Raw genomic sequence first — 16,948 nt, 5'->3', positions numbered from 1 at the left:
ACACCGATGATAATGATTCACTTACGTCTGTAACAATGTGAAGGTGAATGTGACTGAATATATTAGCATGATCACCTGTACTATCTCCACTTGCGTGAAGAAATATTTCACAAATAATCTAATTAATTATCTCATTGACATGACATGGAATTGTGCCTGTGGAAAAGATTTAGAGGTTATACCCTTTTTTCCAATACCAAAGGTGAGTGAATTCCTTATTCCGTACAAGGATTCTCACACAACACAATCATTATCCTGGAAGATGCCTTAAAGATCACTTAGTATGAACAGCTAGCTATTCATCCTTCTGACCTAAGATGAACTAAAGTTACTGAGCAGCAAGCCATGGAGTCATTTCAAATTTTTTAAAGCAATTCTTTCAAACAAAAGATTTCACCAAGTTTCAACTCTGCATATTAGAGATCAACTAAGTATTCTACAAAGACTAAAAACTAAAGCACCTATGGTTTTGTAAGCTCAACCAGCTGTATTACAACTTCAACCAATGAGAGAATAACTACCAAGACCACGTTTTATCTCATGTCTTAAATGACAACCCATCTCAGTAATAGCCAACTGTTCAGAGGTATGCATAATTGATTCCCCTGGCAAACACTGAGTTTAGGCACGTGTGCAATTAAGAGCACTGGAACTAGTCTTCAGAGAATACCTCAGGGCCCAGCACAATAGCCTAGTGGCTAAATCCTTGCCTTACATCCACCAGGATCCCCCATATGGACACAGGGTCATGTCCTGGCTGCTCCACTTCCCATCTAGTCCCTGCTTGTGGACTGGAAAATCAGTAGAGGATGGCCCAAAGCCTTTGGACCCTGCACCTGCGTGGGAGACCTGGAAGAAACTCCTGGCTCCTGGCTCTGGATCAGGTCAGCTCTAGCCATTGCAGCCGCTTGGGGAGTGAACCAGTGGATGGGAAACCTTTGTCTCTCCTCCCTGTAAATCTGACTTTCCAATAAAAATAAAATAAATCTTTAAAAAAGAGAGAGGGAATACCTCAATCAGGCAGTACAAACATTTTTCACAACCACCAAGGGAAAATGCTTAACAGAAGTTATTAGCCTGGGGGTGAGCGCTTAGCTCCAGGTTTCAGTTGCAACAGGAGCTGTCCACATCCCACACTGATTCAAATGAGGACAATTTTGCTTCAGATTCAGCTAATGCGCACCTGTGAGGCAGTGCGTGATGGCTCAAGTAGCTGGGTCCTGTCCCTGCATGTGGGGAGACTGGGAGTGAGTTCACGGTTCCTGGCTTTGGCCTGGCCCAGACTAGCTAGCTGTTGGCAAGTTCTTAGGGCACTAACCAATAAATTAAAGATAGTACATGCAGGTGCTCATGTTGACTCTGTGTACTCCAAAGAAAATGGAAGGGAAAAAAAGTGTCTCTTTATTTTTTCTGTTTAATCACATCATTATGGAAGTCAGTTGATTCTGTTCAAGCAAAAAAAAAAAAAAAAACACTGTTGCATAATAAATATTAAAGCATTTGCTGCCATAAATTTGGCTTGTGAGCTTCAATAAACCACAACGCAGGGCCACCTTCAATGCAGCACTTAAACACCATGTGCTACATACATTTTGCAGAAGATCAGATGGAAACAGAGTAGACTGTACAACTACTGAAAGGTCCAATATTATGACATAGCAAGTGAACAGCTGCTGAACCAGGAAACCTGCTAACTATTCAATTTATTTTAAATCTACTCCTTTCCTCTAATTCGGGAGATAACAGAACCCAGGAGGAGGAAGTTACCTCCATCATAAACTAAGTAATTACCTCGGTCTTAACAGGGAGATCTTGAGAAAACAAGTAACTTGCCTCCATTGTTGGTCGATAGCGGACACTGGACTCACATATAAATTATCATTATTTTTTTAATAATGCCAGGCATTCACTGCCCTAGAATGGGACACCTCCATGCTACTCCATCAATTCTACACAAACATCTAACTCCTTGGAGTTCTTCCTTCCAACTCACTCAATGAATGACGATCGCTGCCTGCCCCACTTCTGTGTATTGCACCATCTCCCACAATCTCAGTTTCCTGAATTCCCAAACAGTGCTCCTCGCTGAAAACCAAACCTAAGCGAGTATAGTAGTCCCCGGGAACGGATTCCAAAAACCACGCTGGCTACCCTCACACAGCTTCAACAAGTGAACTTCAAAGAGAAAGCAGTGCCGTTAAGGAAATTCAATTCCTTACTGAATTGAAAAGAATCTTGAATTGTGAACAGAAAGGCTCCACTCCAATCCAGTATCCCCACAACACAGTCATTAACAATAAAGTGGACTGCTAGGTAGGTGTGAATAAGGCGGAGATGGCAGCTCACGGGCACCCTGAACCGGGCACCCTGAACCGTAGCGAAGGCGTCGGGAGGTAACAGAAGTATTATTACACAGGCAAAAAGAGTTGAGCTCGCTTGCCACCCTCAGAAGGTGCGCCGTCTCGAACTCTCCCGCCGAGGCCAGACAGGCTCCTCTAGGGAACAGAGAGGGTCTCAGCCACGGAACTGTGTGGAACCGGTACCTCGGCGGGTGGCCGCGCGCCCGGCGAAGGGGCGCGAGCCCGGGATCTGCCCTCTCCCCAACCTCCCGGCTCTAAGCCCGCCCAAGCTCCCCGCCGCCCCGACCCCACGAGCACCCCGGGGGGCCCCCGGTACCTGTGAGATAGTTGGTCCATTTGTACAGAACCCCCTCCATGCTTCAGAGCCCGGCACCGCGCATCCTCCTGGCCCGGCGCCGGCCGCGAGGACGGGGTCGGCGCGCAGCCCGGGGCAGCCCCTCCCGGGACCCCTCCCCAGCCGCCCTCAGCCCGCGCGCGGACGCGCCGCGGGGACGTGGCAGCTCTTAGAGGCCAGGACGGCGAGCGCCGTGTGGAGCTCGGGGCCCGCGACGCGCGGGTTCACACATCCCGGGGTCCGGCCTCGGCGGCCGCGACCGCCACAACGACAGAAAGCCGACCGCAGCCGGCCTCCCGCTCGCACTTCCGCGCCCCGGTGTTTCCTTTCCCCCGGGCTCCCCGTTTGTTTTCATTGACCCCGACGTCGCTTTCACTTCCTGGATGAAAGGGGCCGGCTCGTCCCGGGAAACCCCACCCCGGCGGCGGGGTTGGAGGGGCGGGCGCGGCCTGCGGCCCGGCTGCTGGGCCCGAGGCTGCTCGGGGAAGGCGGCTTCCCTCGGCCTCGTCCCTCGTCCTCCCCGCCGCTGGCGGCCGCCCAGCTCCAGGCCAGGACCCTCCCTACAGACCGAGCCTGCGCGCCCGTCCTGGGAGGCGAGGACTTGGGTCTCCCAGACCTTCCGGTCACTTAAGCCTCGGGTCTTTTTGGTAATTATTCTACATAGAACACTTTCAGTTTCTCCTCACAGACGCTGCTGATAGGGTCCAACAGGAGGCCCCCAAGAACTGTCATGACGCAGGTTGTTAATCTTGGGTGGCCATGGTTTTTGTTTCAGATACAAGAAAATTAGGAGTTTTACCCTCAAAAAAGGAAGACTCATCCCTAGCTTTTTTGTGCTTTGGATTTTGAGGTCTTTTAAATCCTGCTTGGACGAGGTCATCATGTAATTGACAGTAGTCTTTAAGATTTACAGAATTTTGCAAACATTAAACAAAGCACGTAACAGCAGGCCCTGTGCTGTGGTTTTTACTTAGACTCACTGAGGTGGAATAACACCTTCCTTCCCAGAATCTAACCCAGGCTAACAGGAAAGCTTTTGCTTCCCCTCAAGCTTGGATGCTCACAAATAAATTGAGGCGTGGGTAGATGAGCATGTAATTAGCTGAACAGTTTAATGCTCATGATAAAATTTTCATGGTGGCTAAGGGTGTTCACTGTAAAATTCCACGTTTCAGTTATGAAAGGTTTTTAGTAAATGAAAGTGGGGTTTTGTCAAACAGATATGGCCCAATCCCTGCTGCCAATTATTGCCGGTAACACTGGAACAAAATGTCCAGCCCTGCTTGCAGGCGTTTGGTGCAGGGCTGAGACACAGCTTGGGTCACCAGCATCCCACTCTTGAAGTGGCTGGGTTACAGTTCCGGTTGTTCTGAGTCCAGCTTCCCTAGGAACCGGTAGGGGATGCGTGCTTGGGTCCCTGCCACACACATAGAAGACCCCGATGGACTTACTGGCTCAGGCCTGGGATAACCAGCCCTGGCTGCTGCGGGAATTTGGAAATGAATTAGCACATGGGAACTGTTTCTTTGTCCTTTCAAATAATTTTAAGTTTGTATAACACTGAACTGTTCTCCTATCCTCATCTAATGTGGACAAATTTGGATCTTCAGAATTACCAAAAAAACGTTTGCCACTACTGGTGGTACTCAAATCAAGGGCCGCGGTAATGGGGGGAGAAGCGCAAGCCAGCAGCATGTCTAGAACCCTGCAGGTGGCTCTCAGAAACCCCTGAACTGCCTGCTTCAGGTGTGTGACTCAGCCTGGAACTCCGGAATGCAGAACTGAAAACCCCAAGAGTTTCAGGAACACACCAAAAGCATGCACAAAACCACATCTATTTTTAACATTTATTTGAAACGCAGAGAGCACTGTTCCGCTAGTTCACTCCCCAAATGGTTGCAAGCTCTAGGTTTGGGCCAGACCCACGCCAGAAATTCCAGCCAGCCAAGCTCTAGAGCCCTCATCCACTGTCTTTCCAGGGGCTAATGCTGGGAGCTGGCAGGTGAGACATCAACAGGTTCAGTAGAGAAGCCATGGCGGCGGCGGCATGCAGGCCTCCTGCATGTCTATTAAAGGCTCTTCTTCCAGAATGTCCCCTATCTGCTCGTTTCTTACTGGCCTTAGAAGCACTTTGAGGCCAGAAATACTACATCCCAGCCCAGGCGTTTTCGTTCATTTTATCAGTTTTATTATAGGGAATGAAATCGTTACCACCAGGCCCTGAAGAAACCAGCTGTGCGATTCAGCGAGGACACGCCTGAGGGACAACCAGCCGTCGCCACCACAGCCAACAGACGAAGACCCCACCCGGGAACCGCAGTGAAGGTGGTTGGAGGAGCCAGGCTGGAGGAGGCGGGCTGGAGGGGCAGGGCGTGGTCGAGGGCTGGGGGCGGGGCGTGACCGCGGAGATGGGGCGGGGCCGCAGGATGGAGTGGGCGGGGCGTGGTCGAGGGCTGGAAGGGGCTTGGAGGGGCGTGGCCGCGGGCGGGGCGGGGCCCAGGGCTGGAGGGGGCGGGGCGGGGCCTGGCCCTGTGGTGACGTAGGACAATGCCTGCCACGCGTCGGAACTAGGCCGCGGGGGGCAACCCGGGGGAACGAGTGACTATAGCTAGGGGACGCGGGGGTCTTCTGGCCACTGTTCCGAACCATGCGTTACTTACTCAGATTAACCCTTTTCTTTTGTCTGTGGAGCTTTTACGCTGCTCAGGGACAAAAGGAGGAGGAGAACCCAGAGGATGTGAAAATCGAAGTTTTGCATCGTCCAGAAAACTGTTCTAAGACAAGCAAGAAAGGAGATCTGCTAAATGCCCATTACGACGGCTACTTGGCTAAAGACGGCTCAAAATTCTACTGCAGGTAGGAGATGTCCACTGCTCCCCGGCCAGTTGATGCACGCAGCCTTGCCTCCCGCCCCCAAGCAGGAGCGCACGCGGTTCTCTCAGTAAGAGTTGAGCTTTCTCATAGGAAAACTGGACTAGGATAGCAGTTCCCCCACTGACCGAATATTAAGTTTAAAATTATTGAAAATGTTGACCCAACAAAGTATCAAAAATACGCTGCCACTTTCTGTTCACCATCTAACCAACTATCTCCAGAGCCAAATCAATGTACTGCCTGTAAAGATGTTAGGACCCGGCGGCGTGGCCTAGCGGCTAAAGTCCTCGCCTTTAATGCCCCGGGATCCCATATGGGCGCCGGTTCTAATCCCGGCAGCTCCACTTCCCATCCAGCTCCCTGCTTGTGTCCTGGGAAAGCAGTCAAGGACTGCTGGGAAAGCAGTCAAGAGGTTCCAGGTCCAGGTTGCGGCTCGGAAGATCTTCCTCTCTGTCTCTCCTCTTCTGTGTATATCTGGCTGTAATAAAATGAATAAATCTTTAAAAAAAAAAAAAAAAAAAAAAGATGTTAACACTGCTCCTCTGCCCAGCGGGATCTTAGAGAAGATTGACTACATAGGATAAAGAGATTCTGTTGTGGCCTTCGGAAGCATGATTTAGGCTAGGGGCTACTTTCGGTCCCTGAAGCCCCTGCCACAGTGATACCCCCTAACCTGAGCGGTGGCCCCCGCCCTTCCCCAGGCCTGCTCTCTCAGCCACCACCCCCGCACCTGGCTGCTTGTTCTGGTTTTGTTAATGGATTGCTCAGAGGGAGAATACCTTCTCTTCATCTGTACTATTTTACCTTATAAAGATATGACTGGGGAAAGTTAGCTCTTCCCACTTAGAAGAAAACAGGAAAATTTAGTAAGATATGATTGTAAATTACCATTTAAATGACCGTTTTTAGACTATCCCTGCCCCATCATTTTTAAGAAAAAACCCTGAGAGGTTAAATGACTTATTTGTATAATCCAGACAGCCAGATAGGGGCTAGAGAGTCATGAAAAAGGCAACTGTTGGATAGTTTTTTGTAAAGATGATATTATAAAAGAAAATGAAATGACTCCTAATGACTAGCTTTGGGCAAACCATACCTCTTTCTGACAATCACAGGGAAGTCTGAGCCAAATAGCTCACCAGGGAATCCAGAAAAGAGTACCAATATGGAAAAAGAGATGGTTAGGGTAGACTAATTTTACATTATAAATACCTGACTCTTGAAATCAGTTTATCTAAGTATCATTTTGTATTGCAGCCGGACACAAAATGAAGGCCACCCAAAATGGTTTGTCCTTGGTGTCGGGCAAGTCATAAAAGGCCTAGACATTGCTATGATGGACATGTGCCCAGGGGAGAGGCGGAAAGTGATTATACCTCCATCTTTTGCATATGGAAAGGAAGGCTATGGTAAGGTGTTCATTTTTTTTCTCTTTCTAGTTATATTTTAAAATAAACCAAACATCTGGGTCTATATTCAGAACAACTGAATAGTCAAACAGTGGAAAGAGCTTCTGTGTTTACTGACATGATCTCATAAAAATGTATTTGTATTCATGAAGTGGAATATTGTTCATCTCTAAAAATGAAGGAAATCCTGACACATGCTACAACAAGGAGGAACCCCGACATTATGCTAAGAGGAATAAGTTAGTTACAACAGGAGAGAGTGTACAGCTCCACTTACATTAGGTGCCTGTGGTAGTGAAATTCCCAGAGTCAGAAAAAGAAAGGAGGATGCCAGGGTCAAGGAAGAAAGAAGTGTGGAGGGCTTGCTCACTGGCCTTAGAACTTGAGTTTTGCAAGTTGAAGAGTTCAGATGACAGGCCATGTAAGACTGTACTTTGCACTGTTGAACAGTGCTCCTGAAAATGGTTAAGATGGTATATTTCATGTTAAATGTAGTTTACCAAAAAAAGCATGAAAATAAGTCATAATAACAAGATAAAGATGATATAGCTTAACAAAATAAATCATAGAGAAAATAATTATGGAACTATATAAGTCATAGGGGAAAGTAATCACAGAACTATGGAACCCAACAAACTTTAGTCATACCTAGTTTAACCCAGTCTCTTTTACTTATTAAGAAAATAAGGTATCTTCGGATTAGAGTTCTTTCCCTCAGTTGGTAGCAACACCCACAATTATCGTGCATTGTGGAAGTTCTACCAAGAACATTTTTGTTTTAGTGTGTAATTATCACATAAATGTGTGTAGCATGCTTCTTTCTAGATAATAGGACCAAAATTACATTTATAAATCTCAGGTGACTGAAACATTTGATTTAGTAAAGAAAAGCACTAGAACACTATCTAATAAGCTATCAATCACTATTACCCCCAATGCAAGACAAGCCTTGATGTGGAAGAAACGAACCTCTAATATCTTGCCTATTTTAAACAATCATACAGCAATATGATGTGAAAATTTAGATCTGCACATACATGAGGAAAAATGTTTTCAAAGCGTATGAAGGAAGACTAAGCATTAATAAAGGTAACCTATCACTGCCAAGTTCATGAACAAATGGCCCACTAATATAATGCCAATAGCCTTTAAACCTATGAAAATAATAATTCATAAAGAAATTAAAACAAAATGAGATTAGTTTCATCAGATTAGCAAAGATGAAAAAGGTGGCCTGGAGAAAAAAAGCAGTCTCATGCTTCAATGCTGCAAGTGTAAGTCATTCTCTGATCATTTCTATCAAAAGGAAAAATGCAGCTGACCAGGTAGTTCGGTTTCTTGGACTATGCATAAGGTATATGCAAAAGAACATCCACTGCAACAACAAAAACAAAAACTATTTGCATTTGATTGCAAAAGACTGGAAACTGAATATTCATCAATAGGAAATTAGGTGAATTAAAGTTTCTTCATATAGTGGATTACCATGTACTCAAAAAAAGTTTACAGAAACTTCAGTATCAGTTGGTTAAAAATAAAGTGGAACAGATACATATTCCAGGAATAAATGTCTTGGTCATCAGGGACAGGAATTTAGCATAAAGCAATGACCCTGCTCCGATTCCTGGAGGAATTTCACAGACTCGTGTCCCTACAAAGACAACCTCAGTCATTGGATGATGTTAAATATTTCTGGGAATGAGGTCTGGAGATCAAGGGTGAGAAAGATATTTCTTAAGAAAAAGAGAGTGAGAGAGTGGGGAAAAAGCTATTTCTTTAGAGTCTAATATTTTGTACAACCTGAATGTTTTATTCTGTACATGTATTTTTCCAAAATTAAAATTGCAACATCACTACAATTAAGGGTTGCAAAGCAGAAAGGAAATTTTTAAGGGAAACAAGTGATGAGCAGCCTGGTAGAAGGACAGGTTCACCTTTCAGCCTCAAAACCCTATTTCTTATTGCTGTGTGAAGCTATTTGGAAAACATCTTTATCTTTTCACTGTATTTCTAAATAGCCTCTGATATCACTTATTTGAAATATTTTTCTCATTACTAATGATAAGTTTGCTATGATGAGATTTTGGCATTAGTCCTTAATTTTTCATGAAAGCAGTATGGCTTGTTTGAGACTGTTGCTTTAATCGTTTAGAGTAGTGATCTATCTGTTCTTTGTAGTAACAGCCAGGGAGTCGTTGCTCCAAATTGGCCTAGAGGGTCAGACCCACTGATATTTAAAACTCATAAAGAAATGGTTCCAGCTAACTGCAGCTTCATTTTCAGTCATTTTGGCCAATCATTTAGTCAGATTAAAATAACTCCCAAGGAACATATATTGAAAATCTTGTTATTCATAGAAAACAAAAACTGAAAAGGTAATGATTATCTAAAAATGGTATCATATGTTGAGGCTACCTCTAGGCAAAACAACCCATCTTCTCTATCGCATTCTCAGAGTTTCTTGTGCTCATTGCATGCCTTCACATTCCTTTTACCACCACTCTGGGACCCTTTCTTCTGTCTACCTAGAATATTTACATTCCTCAACAGGTGCCCATTCCTGGGGCTCAATGATCACTTAGTTCATCTTCTTCTTAAACTAATTTATTCTCAGATATCAAAGACCACGTTTACTTAGCTATGAATAAACTGGACCCTTGCCAGAGCAAGAAGTGTGACTTCAGAGCTAGCATTGTAGTATAGCAGGTAAAGCTACAACCTTCAACACTGCCATTCCAAATGAGTACTGGTTCATGTCCAAGTTGCTTTACTTCCAATCCAGTTCCAGCTATTGGCCTGGGGAAAACAGCAGCAGACAGCCCAAGACTTTGGGCCTCTGCCACCAATGTAGGATGCCCAGAAGAACCTGACCCAGCTCTGGCCATTTTGGTCATCTGGGGAGGGAAGCAGCAGATAGATCTCTGTCTCTAATTCTGACTTTCAAATAAGTTCATAAAAATTTTGACTTCAAAAAGTTCATGTTAACTCTTTTTAATTTTTATTTTGAAAGGCAGGAAGAAAGAGAGAGATACAAACACAGCAATCTTCCAACCACTGATTCAATTTCTCAAATGTCCACAGCAGCTAGGGCTGGGGCTCGGCTAGACTAAATTTAAAAGCCTTAATCTCAGTCCAGATCTTCCACGTGGGTGACAAGGACCCAACTGCTTGAACCATTATATGCTGCCCCCCAAAGGGTACATAAGCAGAAAGCTAGAATAGAAAGTGCATTAGGGACTCAAGCTGAGACGCTCTGACATTGACTCAGGTATCCCAATTGGCATCATAACTACTATGCCAAAATGGCTGCTCCGTGTTCAACTTGAAGTATCTCTAATAAATATAAAATCAATAAATCTCACTAGCAGAATCATTTTACATGTAAAGAAACAAGTCACGTCTGTTATTGGAACATACTTAACTGCTATCCTTGCATACATTATAATAGCTGGAATTAGATTATTTCAAAAGTTGCAAATGAGGCTATGTATAACTTTACCAAATTCTTGATTAAATAAGCTCTTAAAGTAACTTGTCTATAATTTATTTTAGGTAGTACTTGAAGAAGTCTTTTTATCTGCGAAATGTCTTTGATTCATGTCACAGAGCACTCCTGCATGTCTTGAAATGCATGTGACTTTTTAGTGCTTTAATTAACGATGTCTGTGGTATGTACATATTCTTTACATTAACTCCTACTTCTTTTATCTGCTCCTATAAATAACAATTCTATAGCAAATGCACATTTTTCTTTATATTTATCATATTTAAAGAATTTAAATTTTTCTTATGAAATTTGAACTTATCTTTGTTGTCAAAAGTTATTTTTATGTCACAAAGGAGTGATTGCTGAGTAAGTAGGAATGGGCTTTGTAAAAGTGATTATTGAATCAATTTCCAGGTCTTTTACTTTCAGGTCAGGTATTATGTGGTACATTGGGGTAAGACTTTCACTTTACAAATATGATGTCTGAGTAGCTTTTTACATGTACTGGCTTGAAAATTACTGAACCACTTCTTTTTAGTTCTTTCTTGCAATCTCTTTTCTCTTTGGATTATATAAATATTTAGTAGGATATCTCCAGCTTTTCATTTTTTAAAATTGTTGTATCTTTCCAAGGAGAGTTATTTTTAAGATAAACACTATGGTCATTCATTCAGCAATATCCAAATGCTTATAATATGTTAAGCATCATGTGAGGCTCTGGAAATATACTGGGGATACACACTACCCATTGCCTCTTAGCAAGTCATTGCTACAGCTCATTTTAATGAGATGTCTATTTATGAAATAGCCCATAGTTGCTGAATGATCTGTGACATTAGCAAAGAGATTAACTTCGTTAGAAGAGAATTATTCAACTTCATATTTAAAACTTTTTTTTATTATGAATGGAAATTTCTTTGTAAAATTGTTACTGGATTTTTTTTTGTTATTACAATAACTTGTAATGTTTACAAAGAATCTGAAAGATACATTGATGCTTGTTTTTTTATTTATACTTCAGAATAAAATAAAATCATTTTCTGGAAATCACTTGAAACATTGAATACTTTGAAATATTTCTGTGCATTCATTTCTCTCTTTGTACCATCTCATATAATGATAAGTGCATATTAAAAAAAAGTGACCTAAATTTATTTGCATAAGGAGAGTGGTTCGATAGTTCCTTTGAACTAACTTGGTTTAAAAACTATACCAATGCATGAGGGGGGAATCGGGTGCGATCCTGACAACCTCTTAACAGGAGGTCATGTGCGTGGAGCAGGGGAGCACTCCAGGGTGGAGCAGGTGGTAAGGAGAAAGCCTGGATCCCAACCATGAAGACTCCCAGACCTTCACCACAAACTATTAATACGAGCAACAAGGACTATATCCCAACTGCCAAGGAGGCCACAGGGAATTGGATGCCCTCGGAGGCCGAGTACTCTGAGGTCACCCACCCCCAACCGGAGCTTCCACAGGGGATGGAAGAAGTCCAAACACTACAGTGCAGAAACCAACGTCATCGGAAAGACAACCAGAAGCCCTGAGTGGTCTGCAGAAGCAGAAGAACAATAAACGTCCTTCCGGACCAGGGAGGAGAGCTTTCTCTGGTCCGAGACTGGCTCCACCTCTGGACCCCCCCTCCCTCGCAATGACCATCGGGATCGCTTCGAAAACCCCTCACAGCAAACAAACAATCATACAAACTAAAAAAAAAAAAAAAAAAAAAACCTAAAATAAATAAACAACAGAAAGTAGAACTTGAAATCTGACAGGAAAGAGCTGGCATGGATTGGCTCATGCCTCGCTGGGTGGGTCACAAAGATTAGTTTTACTCCTCACCATGGTGCTGAGGATTTTCCTGCACACTCCCCCCCCAAAAAAAAAAAAAAAAAAAATGTTCTGCACCTAAAATGTTGACATATATCTTGTTAGAGTTACAAGCCAGTCTGGATTATCCTAAAATCTGCCAAGATCAGCAAAATTTTACTTCAACACAACAACTGGCTAAATACTAAGATGAAATGGACACGAAACAGCTGAATGGTGCCTTATGGCCATTTTAAGGTATAGAGCAGCCGGTCCTGTATATGAACTAAAATTGAAATGTCAATGAGCTAATCATAGGTGGTGGCTAGGACTTGTTTTCCTTTTTTTTTTTTTTTTCTTTTTAATACACTGGTTACTCAAAACCATGTCAATTCCATAACATTGCAAATTGCTGTTGATGTTATATTGGGACTCTTAATTGACTGTGATGATATTCTGCCAGCTCAAACTTCAGACCAGAAAAGGTCTCCCCAAGAAACTGTTCAACCAATCTGGACAATAAGTAGCTGGACTCTATGCTTGGTATATGTTTGCAATGAAAGAATCTTGATTGAATTTGAACTGTAATACTGCATCAAGGTGGAGGAATCCACCGGGAGGAGGGGAGGGGGAGGGAGGGGGGGATTCCCAGAGCCTATGAAACTGTCACATAATGCAAAATAATTAACAATAAAAAAAAAAAAAAAAAAAAAAAAAACACTAAAAAAAAAAATTGTTAAAACCTTAAGCGAAATTAAGGTAAAAATTGAAAAATTTTTTGAATAGATGAAAATAACTCCTGTAAATATTAATTGATACAATCATAGTATCATTATAGCTAGCATGAATAAACATTTGAACCAAATCCTCATGTAAATTAAATACCTAAATTTTGTTCATAACAGAAGGCAAGATTCCACCTGATGCAACATTGATTTTTGAGATCGAGCTTTATGCTGTGACCAAAGGGCCACGGAGCATTGAAACATTTAAACAGGTGGACACAGACAAGGACAAACAACTTTCCAAAACTGAGGTGTGTACAGTCTCATTTCTCATCACAATTGGTATGTGTGTTATGACTATTATTTTTTAGCCCTAGCGACTATCATGGACTTTGATCACTGCTTTTACAGAGCTGGTTACTAAAAACAAAAATAAGTTTGGAGAAGAAAATTGTCTTTCTAATATGAAACTTGTGAGTCATCTTGTTCAATTACCTCCACCCTAAAAGTGGGTCATTAAAATCCCCCAAGTGCTCATGTCTACAGGGTCTTCAGTTTCTAGACCACCGGAACACATCTCTTTTTCATGTGACACTGTGAGAATTTTTTATGTGCAATAACTCCCACAGGACTATGAGGATTATATGAGGTGCTGAAAAGAGCTAACAAGAATTTGAATTGTGTAGGTTAGACAGTTTGGTAAAGAGCTAAGTGTCCAAAGACTGTCAAAAATAAAGAAAAAAAAAAAAACCCTGAAAAACAAAGAGATGATTGTAATGAAATGAGAGAAAAATGTCAAGTTACATATAAACGAAAATCATCAGACTGACAACAGACTTCTCAGCAGAAATCTTGCAGATCAGGACAGTAGAATGATATATACAAGGTCTTGAAAGAAAAACACCTCCGACAAAAAATATTATATCAGTGAAATTTCCTTATTTACGAGAAAGGCAGAAATGAAGAATTTTCCAAATAAGCAAACCAGAATTCATACAGTATGGAGATTCCTCAGAATTCATACAGTATGGAGATTCCTATCTCTTAGAAAATGAAAAATAGAACTGCCATATGACCCAGCTATCCCACTCCTGGGACTATAACTGAAGGAAAGGAAATCAGTATTTGAGAGAGGAATCTGTGTCGTCATGGTTATAGAAGCTCAAATCACAATAGATAAGATATAGAACCACCTAATTATCAGCTGATGACTGGATAAAGAAAATGTGCTATATATACATGATGGAATATTAACTGCTATAAAAAATTGAAATCCTGACATTTTCAATGAAATGGATGCAACTGGAGAACATTATGCTAAATGAAATAAGCCAAACCCAAAATGACAAATATTACATGTTTTCTCTTACTTGTGATAGCTAAAATACAGTATAAAAAGTATATGAATATATCATTTAACATAGTTATAAATAATGCTTCACTGAGTCATACCATATAAATGACAATATACCCTTAGTTCATATGCTAAGACAAAGAAGTTGGAGGTGGCATACTAAGCTAATCCTGTCTTTTATTGATAATACAATGTAATCATTAATTTTAGGGATTACAGAAATGTTGATCTGTATTTATTTATTCAATAATGAAAATCATAAAAAGTGAGTTTTTTAATATGAACAGTTGATATTATTAAAAATCAGTTCCAAGAAAATTTAGATGTTAATCTTTGAGTTCTACCATCTCCAACCTCAGAAGAAGTTGATTTTGAAAACCTGTTTAGACTATCCTAAAATTCACGTAGTTCAGTAGAAATCACTCTTGAATACTATAAGCTGCTAAATATAAAAATGAAAATAGACACGAGACAGCTGAATAGTACCCTATAACTATTTTAAGGTGTATAGCAGCCAGTTGTGTATAAACTAAAATTGAGATGTCAGTGAAGTAGTCACAGGATGTGATAAGAACTTGCATTTTCTAACATACTGATCACTCAATACCATGTCAATTAACTCCATGATGTTGTAAATTGTTGTTGAAGTTGTGTAGTGACTTTTCATTGGAGGGGATAATATTGTTTTTTTAAGATTTATTTATTTTTATTGGAAAGGCGGATATACAGAGAGGAGCAGAGACAGAGAGGAAGATCTTCCATCTGATGGTTCACTCCCCAAGCCCTCAAGTGGTCGCAACAATTGGAGTTGAGCCAATCAGGAGCCAGGAGCTCTTCCAGATCTCCCATGTGGGTGCAGGGTCACAAGGCTTTGGGCGGTCCTCAATTGCTTTCCCAGGCCACAGGCAGGGAACTGGAATGGGAAATGGGGCTGCCGGGATTAGAACCAGTGCCCATATGGGATCCCGGCACGTGCAGGGCGAGGACTTTAACCACTACGCTATTGCGCAGGGAGGAGGGGATGATATTCTGCCAGCTCTACTTTCAGACCAGGATGGTTTCCCACTGAAACTGTTGAATTTATCTGGACAATAAGATGCTGGACTCTGCATGATACATGCCCGCAATGAAGGAATCATGACTGGTTATGATCTGTTCTAATGTAACAATATGGAGGAATTCACTGTGGGGGTAGGGTTTGGGAAAGGGTTGGGGGAATCCCAGAGCTGCGAAACTGTGTCATAAAATGAAATTATTTTATTTATTTATTTATTTATTACACTGCATTAGGTGACACAGTTTCATAGGCTCTGGGAGTCCCCAACCCCTCCCTGCCGATCAATTAAAAGCCACAACATAACATCAACAACAATTTACAACATTATGGAATTATTTGACATGGTACTGAATAACCAATATGTTAAAAATGCAAATGAAATTAAAAAAACAAAAGGAAAACCGGTCTCTCTTAAAAGAATTAAAGACTTTTAAAAATATTTCAAATATCTTTAATTTTTTTGTATCAATTATAGAGTAGTCTTGGATATGAGTTTCATTATTGTAAACATCCCTCAAAGCTACTGGAATTTTACTGAAGAAATGTTATTTTGTCCTTCTAGATAAGTGATTACTTGAAAAGAGAATTTGAAAAAGATGGGAAACCACATGACGAGTCGTATCAGAATGCAGTTTTAGAAGACATTTTTAAGAAGAATGACCACAATGGTGATGGCTTCATTTCTCCCAAGGAATACAACATATACCAACATGATGAACTATAGCAGAGTTTTATTCCTACAGTTAAAAAGTCCCTATTTTATATATATAACACTTTTTTCAAAGTTGTCTTTTCTGTTTGTCACCATGAGAAGATATTTTGATCTCCTTAATACATATTAATTTTGGAGTAATAAATGTGAGACTGTTTTGCAAGTATTAACTTTCAGAAAAGGGATAACTGTGTTGCCTACTGCTTCATTCTGTGAACACACATTGCAGCACCATGAAATATTCACAGACCTCTGTGTACTAGTGGACGATTTTCCCCATTCAGGTTTTAGAAGAACACAAATATCAAAATCTGTAAGATCTTCCCAACTCTAATCTTAACAACCTGTGTAAATAATCCAAATTCAATATATTAAGGGTTATAATGCCCATGTTTTTAAAAATATTCAGCATGGACCCAGAAATTAACATTTCACAGAGGATAGGCATTTGGTGCAGCAGTTAAGACATCACTGAAGACACGTGCATCCCATATCAGAGCCTAGACTGGAGTCCTGACTCTGCTCACAGGTCCAGCTCGCTCTGAAGTCCTCGCCACCCACATGGGAGACCTGCACTGAGTTTATGACTTCAAGCTTCAGCCTAGCACAACCCTGCTGTGGCAAACATCTGGGGAGTGAATCTGGTGGGGAGCTCTTTCTCTATGTATTTTTCTGCCTTCCAAAAAAATTTTTACTTAAAAACCATAGGCTTGAACAGCCTTCTTTTGTTACCTATACAGGAATACACTGGTTATATATACTACTCTACAGAGAACTTCAATACAACGTGTGCCTTTTTTGGTGCAAACTTGCGGCCTTGGGTATTT

General features: G+C 41.7%; 2 protein-coding genes across 4 annotated transcripts in view; one reads left to right on the top strand and one right to left on the bottom strand.

The window, feature by feature from the left end:
• PLEKHA3 (pleckstrin homology domain containing A3) overlaps positions 1–5,024 on the bottom strand; it is a 33,253-nt gene extending 28,229 nt beyond the window's left edge. Inside the window, exon 1 of one of the 3 annotated variants that reach the window (XM_058664682.1) lies at positions 4,845–5,024. Coding sequence is in view for 1 of the 3 variants with exons in the window: in XM_004577012.4 (XP_004577069.1) it covers positions 2,677–2,716 (40 nt within the window). In the remaining 2 variants the exon portion in view is untranslated. Of the gene's footprint in view, positions 1–1,183; positions 1,366–2,676; positions 3,016–4,844 lie in introns of those variants that run through there. The other 2 variants (XM_004577012.4, XM_058664683.1) reach the window with 2 other exon arrangements.
• A 202-nt stretch (positions 5,025–5,226) lies between these two features.
• On the top strand, positions 5,227–16,705 carry FKBP7 (FKBP prolyl isomerase 7). The gene is made up of 4 exons (XM_012925775.2): positions 5,227–5,550; positions 6,826–6,977; positions 13,179–13,309; positions 15,972–16,705. The coding sequence occupies exons 1-4, from the start codon at positions 5,342–5,344 to the stop codon at positions 16,131–16,133; spliced, it is 654 nt and encodes a 217-aa protein (XP_012781229.1). The 5' UTR covers positions 5,227–5,341; the 3' UTR covers positions 16,134–16,705.
• Positions 16,706–16,948: the final 243 nt, after the last annotated feature.

The sequence above is a fragment of the Ochotona princeps genome, chromosome 5, assembly GCF_030435755.1.
Source record: "Ochotona princeps isolate mOchPri1 chromosome 5, mOchPri1.hap1, whole genome shotgun sequence".
NCBI lineage: Eukaryota > Metazoa > Chordata > Mammalia > Lagomorpha > Ochotonidae > Ochotona > Ochotona princeps.
The sequence above is the reverse complement of the archived record's forward strand: the minus strand, read 5'-3'. Positions and strand labels throughout refer to the sequence as shown.